General features: G+C 37.0%; 3 protein-coding genes across 3 annotated transcripts; all 3 read right to left on the bottom strand.

The window, feature by feature from the left end:
* Positions 1-1612: 1612 nt before the first annotated feature.
* Positions 1613-3384, bottom strand: PHYBLDRAFT_181313 (hypothetical protein). The gene is made up of 2 exons (XM_018438451.1): positions 2721-3384; positions 1613-2548 (listed from the first exon to the last, which is right to left on the bottom strand). Exons 1-2 carry the CDS (start codon positions 3270-3272, stop codon positions 1805-1807), a joined length of 1296 nt encoding a protein of 431 aa, XP_018291719.1. The 5' UTR covers positions 3273-3384; the 3' UTR covers positions 1613-1804.
* A 274-nt stretch (positions 3385-3658) lies between these two features.
* On the bottom strand, positions 3659-4640 carry PHYBLDRAFT_124709 (hypothetical protein). Its single transcript, XM_018429004.1, has 2 exons — positions 4183-4640; positions 3659-4088 (listed from the first exon to the last, which is right to left on the bottom strand). The coding sequence occupies exons 1-2, from the start codon at positions 4615-4617 to the stop codon at positions 3861-3863; spliced, it is 663 nt and encodes a 220-aa protein (XP_018291718.1). The 5' UTR covers positions 4618-4640; the 3' UTR covers positions 3659-3860.
* A 240-nt stretch (positions 4641-4880) lies between these two features.
* Positions 4881-8806, bottom strand: PHYBLDRAFT_168113 (glycosyltransferase family 39 protein; the record flags this gene model as incomplete). Its single annotated transcript, XM_018435801.1, has 12 exons — positions 4881-5746; positions 5834-6217; positions 6307-6575; positions 6682-6889; positions 6982-7077; positions 7224-7407; positions 7521-7614; positions 7709-7774; positions 7851-7959; positions 8072-8217; positions 8326-8478; positions 8553-8806. The coding sequence occupies 12 exons, from the start codon at positions 8804-8806 to the stop codon at positions 4881-4883; spliced, it is 2829 nt and encodes a 942-aa protein (XP_018291717.1).
* Between the last annotated feature and the right edge of the window lie 1190 nt (positions 8807-9996).

Raw genomic sequence — 9996 nt, 5'->3', positions numbered from 1 at the left:
CCAGCGCGTATAATTGGCTCAATGTGTGTATTTGATTCAGAAAATGCGTGTATATTAAGATCAGGTTGTAAAGTTTCGATTGAAACTATCGAATCAGTGTCTGTAATATTAATGGTGTGATCAGAAAGGTCCGTGTCCATAAATATATTTTCGTTGATGATATCGATAGAGTGAGGAGAGTTGTTCGAATCCTCAGACATGACAAGTGTTTTGATTTCGATTTACTTTATAGGATGACAACAAAAGATTAATTAATTTATGTTGCTGATTGTCTTAATCTATTACTACCACTACCACTACAACTACAACTACAACTACTATTAATATAAATACCAGTATTTTGTTTTTATTTTGTTTTATTTTTTTTTAAAAAAAAAGGCTAAAGAGAGAGAGAGGGAGAGAAAGCTATATGAAGCCTGATAGAAAAGATTAATGTGAATTTATGAATATTTGATATATTGTATTACGATACCTTTGTTGGGACTATACAATTCATTATATACATGTTGGGTTTCAACTAATTCAAAATTCATTATGGAATAATCTTTGTGAGCTGTATAAGCCATAGTATTTTGGAAAATGAAGAAAGGTTAAAGAGTATAATGATAACTGATGTAATGGTACTACAATTTCATATTTATATATATATATATATATATATATATATACGTATATTATAATCTTAAATAAGGAACCTAATAAATATATCCAGATATACATACATTGGAATGCTTTTTGTCAAGTTCGACTGTCAAGGCTTAAATATACCTTTTAATAAATATAAGGAAAATATGCTAAAAAGCTATATTTTTAGACCATTGAAATAATTACTTTGGAACACATGAAAGGATACATAGATTGGATGACTGATAAGCTATTTTCAATGATGCTTTGGCATAGAAAAATAAATATCATCCTTGTTTTGATTGGCATTGCAACAGTATCTAAGCATATAGTACCTTTTAAGGTGCTTAGCTGGCCTCGATTTGCAGTCATAATATATCAACCTTATTTACTGGATGCGTTTGTCTTTTTTTTTTATATTTGATCTTCCAATGCAGCAATTCTTTTCTCTCTCTTTTCAAAACCATGTTCAGGAACATACGCAGCCTGTTTCGAAAACAAAGAAAGGATACCATTTAAGTATCGCACATGGGTTTTACTGCGATTTCTTTATTCAGTAATAAAAGCAACAATTGAGCTCAATTCAATTGAGCAGTTTTGGTCTGCCTGGAAGAGCAAGTTAAAGAGAGAGGGAGAGATAAGTTGGTGGATGAAGAGACAATGAACCAGCTGGATAAAATATGCTTGTAATCAGATACGCATTAGGGACAGAAAAGAATTTGTCGAGAACTCGGCTGAGAGAATAGAGAGCTGTTTGGAGCCCAAGAATCTGTAGCATTAAACTAATCAAAGTTTAAAAAAAGTTCAATACTTTCTTGTACTTTGTTCACTTTAGAATTTTGATGGATATTTATTTATTTTTTGTGTACAGAGCATTAGTGAAAAGCAGTGTATAAGCTGTAACACAGTTAGAAGGAGGTCTCTATTGGTGTAACTTTTGGTATAACACCCTTGAACTTTATCAAATAGCTAGAATATGAGCATTATTGAGTGAGTATGAGCGAGTGGGTAAGTTAGTCTTTATTGGTATATGGTGATTGCATAGATTACATGGGTTCTATCGACCAGTTTAAAACATATAGACAATGAATAGAATGCATGTCGTTTTTCTATCTATCTCTTTCTCTCTTTCTCTGTTTGTTTGTTTCTTCCTTTATACATTACATTACATTACATTACATTACTTTCCATCCACAATATCTTTTACCATACTCAAGATATCAGTCCCACTATAGCCTAACAGTTGAGCAGCTCCAACTAATGCTCTTAAGCTCTTCATCAAAAGCCCTCTACCAGCTTCTTGTTTTGTAGAATCCAATGCACTAGCTGTCGACTGTCCTTCTTCGCGTGTAGTTTCTACTGCACCAGAACTAGGAGTTTCTGGGTAAGCACCCGGAACACCAGTCTGTCCCCATGCATCTTGTTGTTGTTGGTTGCGGTTATATAAGGCTTGTGTACGACTCACTACTTTTGGCAAAGGGTTTATTTGGGTGAGTGGTTGAAGAACATTGCGCCGGGTGGTTCCACTCTGGTCAGATGGGAGCGAGGTCTGGAGAATATGGGTAAGTTCAGCTAGAGCGTTGGTGTGGGCATCCATCAGATTGGGCATGCTGGGGACAGTAAAAAGCGGGTTGTATGATTGATCGTACTCCTCCTCCATTTCTTGCTTTTCTTGCTCAGAGGTCTGCCCACCGAGACCAAGACCAGGTTCCTTAAGATTCTTGCCTTCATCGATTCCTGGAGTCAATGTTCCTGGGTTCTTGCTCCACCTGGTGAAGAACTCGTCTTCAGAGTCATCGTCAGAATCTGAATTGCATTCAGAGTCGACCTTCTTTTTTGTGTTTTTGGTATCACTTGGCTCGTTTTCTTCAGAGGACCAATCGCCCCAATAATCTTCGGGTGCTTCTCGGGTGCTAGTCACACTCTGCCAAAATAAAATAAAAAATGAAAAATTAAATGTTAATCTCAATAGCTTATCTAATATAAGAAATGTCTTTCCCACGAAACAAAACAAAAGAACAAAATCACAATATTATATAATGCTCTATATATAGATATATATATTGATTTGAAATAAATACACCTCTATCTCTTACCTCTGGGGTTGCAGTCATCTTGGTGCGCTTTTGAGTTACCATCATCAAAAATATCCGTTCTGCTTCCTCTGCAGTCTCTGACCAGGTCAAGACAACCTCCTTCCATTCTTCATCCGAAAACTCCTTGGTATTGTGATATTTAAGCTCCGACGTATCCTCATTTCCGTCTTCAAGGGCCAATACGACTACATAATGCTTTGTTCCGCGCGACAAGAACTCTACCATCGCATGCATGGTTTCAGGATCGAGACGTTTGTAGTATACTGGGTTCTGGAAGAGAGCATCCTGATAGTCGTTGTCTGACTGGCCGCCTGTGCCATCCCACATTGTCTCGATAATCTCTGGACACGAGTCTTCTTGCCACTGAACGGCCGTGCTCCAGGACTTGAGGTCATTGGTGTTAGTTGGGTGGAGATACTGGATACGCTGGCGAAGTAGCTTGGTGGCTATTGGGAGCAGGTTGGCGAAACAGTGCTGCTGGCGACACTCTAGAGCTGTATAGGCCAAAGAACGGGCAATATTATCATTGGCAAGGTCATCAATAGCTTCCATGGTTTATCTTCTTGAGTATGAACGTGTACGTGTTGGTATATCTGTGTTTAATGAAAAAGCAAAAACAAAAATTGAAGATTTACAAACAGAAAGAAGAAGAAGAAGAAGAAGAGAAAGAGAAAATAAAGTGGATCAAAAAAAAATAAAAAGAAAAATCCCACCACATCCAACTTACCCACTACGCTAAGCTATGAACCGGAGTTTTGGATTTTATATTTATTCTTTTAAGGGCCAAACTCCTCTCATCAGCCCATTTACCTGGATAGAATGATTTGTATTAAGAGCCTTTTTTTTTTAATTCTTTTTTAAAGTTGTGGAACCCAGTTGGTTGAAGATGCTTTGATTGAATTCTGAATTGATCTTCTTAGATGGTAATTTTTATTTTTATTATTATTATTTATTATTTATTATTGCTTTTAAACCTCTAATAGATTAGGTTTTTGTTTCAATTAATACATGTGTGAATATACGAATGTCTTATATATACATATACAGATAGATAGACACAATATATTTTACAGATTTAGACTAGAATATTAAAAGTTAAATAGATTGTACCCATAGCTTCTTCTTCTTCTTCTTGTATATCTAGATCTTGCCCTGGAGCAATTCACCAACAACAGATTTGCCGTAGAGGCGGAAGGTGTTGTAGAAGGAGACAAAGTCAACAGTTGAGAAAATTGTGTCGAACATGCCAAAGGGAAGCATGAGAGGGATCCAGCCGCGTGCATACTCGAGGGCCCAGGCGTGTTCGGGAATTCTGTACTGTTGAGCATCACCGCGAGCAAGATGGTGCATCTCTCCGGGCAAAAAGACCTGATTTATATGTATTGATATAGATATAAAATAAAAGATTAATAAGTATATATATATATATATATGTGTGTGTGTGTGTATACTTTATACATACCTCACGCTTCAAAGCACCGGCATTGTAAGCCCACTGTTCACCCTCCAAGATAATAAAGTAATCATCGGCCATGAAACGACCGGTGTGGCCTTCGGTGCCAACGGGAGTGCCAAACAAAATGATATACTCGGTAAGGGAGGCATGGAGAATCCACATAGAGCCCATAGCACCACCAGCGTTGTTAAACACCCACTCTTCCTTCAATTGGATATGTCCGGGGTATACTTCTTCAAGATCCTTGGCAATGTTGTTCATCATCAAGCGGGTGTCATTAGAGTACAAAGCAATGTTATGCTGGGCAACCTCTTGGAGCTTGTGCTGATCAAAGATATAGAATTTCTCCTTGACCTGGTCAAAGCCAAAGAACAAGGCCAACAACAGAGTCAAGACAAAGAGAAGGTTCTTAGTACAAGAACCATGGAATTGACAGGTCATGATGAAGATGATGAGGACTAGTGCGAAAAATAAAGTTGGGCTCTATTTTTTTTATGTATGTATTAAATAGTAAAAAAAAAATTATATCTATATATAAATTAAAGTGTATAATAATAATAATAGGGTAGTAAATGTTGAGAGGACAAGTCACAACTGTCTGTTCTTCTGCCCGACCCTCCTTACGAGTGGGAGGAGGTAAAAAGGATGTATCAACAGGGGTAAGAAAACATAAAATGGAAGTTTTGTGTGCCTGGATCGCTCATTTAATTCTTAATTTCAACCTCTTGGACTTGTTCTTTTACTTCTTGAGCATGTGATTCTTTTGTTGCTTCTGCCTTTGCCTTTGCCTTTGCTTCTGCTTGTACTTCTGCCACTGAAGCTTTCCCTGAATCTTCGGCTGGGTTTTTGGTTCCTTTCTCAGCTTCTGCCTTGAGTGCTTCCTTGGCTGCCTTCTCTGTCTCAACTTTCTTCTTTTCATTTTGCTTCTTTATTTCTGCCTCTACCCGCGCAAGTCCCGCCTTGTTAATCTTGTCCGCCCATTCATCATTTTGCTCTTGAGTGTATCCAACAGTCTGTGTAGCCCGATGGTAGCGCTGAACTCCAGTCGCCTGCTCTGCTTCCTGGGTATATCTTTGGCTCCGGAGCTCATGAATCGATTTGTCCGCATCGAATTCTTCGCCAAGGACATAATCAAATGGATACCTTTGGCCAGGTACATCCACCAACACGACGCGTTTCTGAGTTGAATCACTGTCGATCTCCGACCCAATCTGTGTCATACTAGGAAAACGCAGACAATCTAGTGATTTGAGTCCTGAAGCCCTGCAATCATCCTGCGTCCACGGGGTGGTTCCATAGGCAAGCGGTGACAGAGACAAGAAACTGTGAGCTGCGAGTCCAAACACGGCAAGAAAAACCAAAAGCCTTGCTCGGCCCAGCCGATTGGTAAGGCTTTCAATATTCAACACAGTTGCGCCAATACAAAGATAGATACAAGGAAGAAGATCAGCCATGTTTTGAGTATGAGATGGCAATAAACTCAATCCAATGGTGTACAAAATGGATCCAGCCAAAAAGTATTCAAGAGAATTGCCGTGAACAACGTCCCGATGATCATTAGATTCATGTACTAAATTACTAGAGCTATTAGTAAAAAAAATCCTCCAACGAATATACTTATATTACGAAATGATTTAATAATGTTTTTTTTCCTCACCAGACCACATAGTTCCTTCGTTGGAAGACCAGTTGGAAGCGGACCACTGAATCTGACGCTTTTGGGCAAAGCACTTGAATCCAAGTAAGATCCCGTACGCTACAAAATTAAATAGAACCAATCGTTGGATGACAAGGTTGAAAATCATATAGACAGATCGACCAGAAAGTTCATCCCAGATAAGAGTATTTCTGGCTCGTAACAGATAACCGAGAGGCGTAGACCGTTGACTGCCTCCATTTTTACTTTTGGCAGCCTCTGCCAAAGGAACAGTCGCAAGACGATCGTGCATCACATTGGGGAAGTTGGCCATAATGTCATGTACTTCATTCAATTTCTCGAAAAAACTTGGGACGCTGTAAGAGATCTTGGGTTTCCCTTCCACTGTAATGTAATCAAAGAATATAAGGTTAAAATAAAATCAATTTTTTTTTTAAAAAAAAGAATATATATATATATATTGGTTTGCTTACATCCTTCATGGTAAACAGCCTCAATTACAAATGTACTCAATGCTTTGCTAGCCGAAGACATGCACGATACCTCTTGTTGGTTTAGAGCAGGAGCAGGCAAGGCAATATTGTGACTCATCAGATAACATCCTCGGCTATGTAGTAACCGAAGACGACTAGAAAGAGCCTTGATAGGAGTCTTGTCACTTGGATCAATCTTGTCGTCCTTGTTAAGTACACGAGCCCACCAAGAATCGTTATTATCACGAAGATGACGATCACCGTAAGCGCTATATAGAAAGAATAAAGATAAAAAGGATATTAATCACAAACTGTATATAAAGATATATATACATACACAAACACACACACACATATATATATAGAAGAACTTACGTGACTTCATGATGTTCCTTCTTACTACTCATGGGAGGACGATGATTATGTGAGTGCAACTTGCGCTTGCTAACAAAATGCTCTAAGCGAATGTGGTCGTTGGTTTTCACGGTCTCAAAAGGCTGCGAGCTGTTCCACAGTTCAGTTCCCTTTTGAATTATCCAAATATTGTTGATGTCGGTAAATGGATAAAGAGACACAATTTGTTCTAAGCACATACACACACATTTGTAAGAGAATTGGTATTACTATTACTATTACTATCGTCTTCCCCATTTGTTTTTCTATTTAGGTACTTACGAGTACTTCCGGTAGCATAACGAGCATTGTGGGAATTTAAATAACCGCCTGCCGTACCAACATGCTTCAATACAACTCTGGATCCATATGGAATTTCTAAATTATATACATACAGACACACAAGCATTTAAAAGAGAGAGAGAGAGAGAGATAAATTGAGCGAATGAATAGGGTAGGAAATAATAAGAAAAGATACATAGACACACAAACTAATATAATTATAACAATTAATGGTGAATTACCTTGATATGTTCCTTTAAAATGATTTCCTTCAAGTGAATATTTTAGCTTTGAACTGATCAATAGATCATGGTCTCCAGCATTGGGAACTAATTGAAAGTGTATGTAAAAAACACCAAGATAAACAGCAACAGGCAAGGCACCAATAGATACTACGCGAGAAGACAAATGGCGAAGAATCTGAGACTGATATACATAATAGTACATACACAATAAATTAATTAAAAATACATTGTACTTGGCAAAGATCCAAGTGTCATATTGTCTCTTATTAGCATTATTGATATAATGTTTGTTACCATTGCTTTGTTCTTCTCTGACAGCATCTTCCATGTATCCCTGACTGTAGCTGCCCATATGATGACAAATCCACAAATTCCCTGCCATTTTGTACTATTATTTTACAAGAAAGAAAAACGAACAAACAAACAAACAAAAATAAGAGTAAATTCCAATAAATTGATTTTGCTTCTATATAGTTATATACCTCATTGCACAGCCAATAAGTAGGCCTGTCAGAGATTGCCAAGTCCAAGAAGTTTTTGTAGAATCTCTACAAAGAAAAATGAAAAAAAAAATCAATCAATCAATCAATCAATCAATATACAAGTTTTTGTTTTGGTATGTACCTTTGTTGGATCTTGTAGACATATGCCCATGAAAGCATAGATGCAGCAGTCAATGCATAAACAAGACCCTCGGATGAGAAGAACTGTGACTGAGTTACCATTCCATTCTCTTTATGCACATTTATACATATAAAATTGTGAATGTGTGTGAGTATGAGAGAGTTGCTATTCACTGGAATATATACATATACATATGTATGCTGTTGCTGTTGCTGTATTACCAATTGCCAAAAGCCCTGCTACCAGTATAGCTGCGAGTTGTGAGTGACCCAATAATCTAATTGTTGTGTATCCCATTGGGATCATCATAACACCGAGTATGCTAGCGAAGGTTCTCAATGGCTGTGCTGGGAAATCTCCAAAGGATCTTTATATATATATATAATTTAGAGCAATGTCATCGTCGTCGTCGTTGTCGTTGCTGCTATTCTACTTTACTTTTACTTTTGCCCGTAGTTTGTTGAAAGTAACTTACTGTCCATCAAATAACAAATTCGCATTTCCAGTGTATCCAGCCAACTGGGCAAGTTTTGTGTAGAGTAGACCAGCGAGTGGGGGAGAAGTGCCAATGAAAAACTTGCTTTGGATATACCAATCAATTTGGTTCACGATCTCGAGTTCGCTCAAACTAAATAAAAAGAAACAAACGAATTAAAGAAAAATGAATAGTATTTCTTTTCTTGTGTGTATGTATATATGTACCTAATTGGTTGTGTGGGATTCAAGGTCCATACCCGAACAGAGGCAGCTAATATGGTAACCATGACTAGTTGAATGTAGTCTTGTACAGTAAACCCGGTCTGGTTGTCCATATTAGCATGTTGCTTCTTTAATTTGGAATCGTAATCGTCTTGCATGTCTTCATGACCATACTGGTAGAGTGGGATAGGAGAATTGTGATCATTGTGATTTTTATCCGACTTTGATGCTGCTCGTCTGTAACGTAGCGAGAACATTGTTTTAGTAAAGAAAGATAGAAAAGAAAGATAAAAAGGCGAAGATGGCTATTGCTATTGCTATTGCTATGGCTATGAGTATGAGTATGAGTATGTAGATAAAGATGAAGATAAAGATGAGATAATATGAAGAAAGAGAAAGAGATACTATGGATTTGTTTATGCGATTTTATTATTATAACTACAATTGTACCTCTTATCATCTTCAAGTATATTCCATATCTTGAAGAGACTATTTGTTTCGGTAGAGGTCCAATAAAACCCAAAGTAGATGTCGCTTCTTGTTTGAAAACTCGCTTACCCCTTGAAGTATCTAGACATAAAGTATAGATAGATAGATATTATAATACGGTACAATAAGGGGAGAGAAAGAGAGAAAATAAGAAAGGGATGGATTGTAAGCATGGCGTCTGTGCTCTCTAACCTTCATTCCAGTTTACTTATTTGGACTGTCGTATAAAAATAGGAAATATCTTGGAAATATTAATATCAGTTCAGTATAAAAATTTAAGCTTTGGGTTTCTTGTGTAGATCATTTAACCTAGACTAGATTAAGTCCACAGAATACATACAGAAATATACAAAAATTATCAATTATTTTCAGTCTTATCGTTGCTCTTCTCTTTGCTTTGTTTTCTCTACTTATTTGTGAATGCTCATTCTTTGAAGAGATAGAAACCCGACCCCCTTTTAGATTTCATTTTCACAAAACATCTGGGAGGATCTTCTTTAGTGGACGCAAGTTTAAGAGCTAAGAAATGCGATTATTACAGAACCAACTGGTTCTTTATGTGCAATCTTTTCTTTACTTTAATAAATGTATAGCATATAACATATGCATATCTAGTTAAAATAGACTGAGCCCGATACCAAAGAGCCACTGTTATTTGTACCAGTTAAATGTTTTTCTTTTCTTGCATGTGTAGTTGATAATTTCATTTTCTCTTATGTATTTAATAAATAGATAAAGAGCACCAAGGTATTACTTGTGTATATGGAAGAATCATAAGAAAAGAAGAGAGAATAGTAATAAAAGTTTACATTCCAACGGTTTTCAAGATCTACAATATAGCCTAGAGCAAATGTATGTTTGAGAATGCCATTGTGCTTTTAAATGTACATTTCCAGCAAAGTAAATAGGCTGTGATATTCTCGATGTTTCTATTACACTGTTGTGCTAAATAAATGGC

This window comes from Phycomyces blakesleeanus, assembly GCF_001638985.1.
Source record: "Phycomyces blakesleeanus NRRL 1555(-) unplaced genomic scaffold PHYBLscaffold_10, whole genome shotgun sequence".
NCBI classification, from domain to species: domain Eukaryota; kingdom Fungi; phylum Mucoromycota; class Mucoromycetes; order Mucorales; family Phycomycetaceae; genus Phycomyces; species Phycomyces blakesleeanus.
The sequence above is the reverse complement of the archived record's forward strand: the minus strand, read 5'-3'. Positions and strand labels throughout refer to the sequence as shown.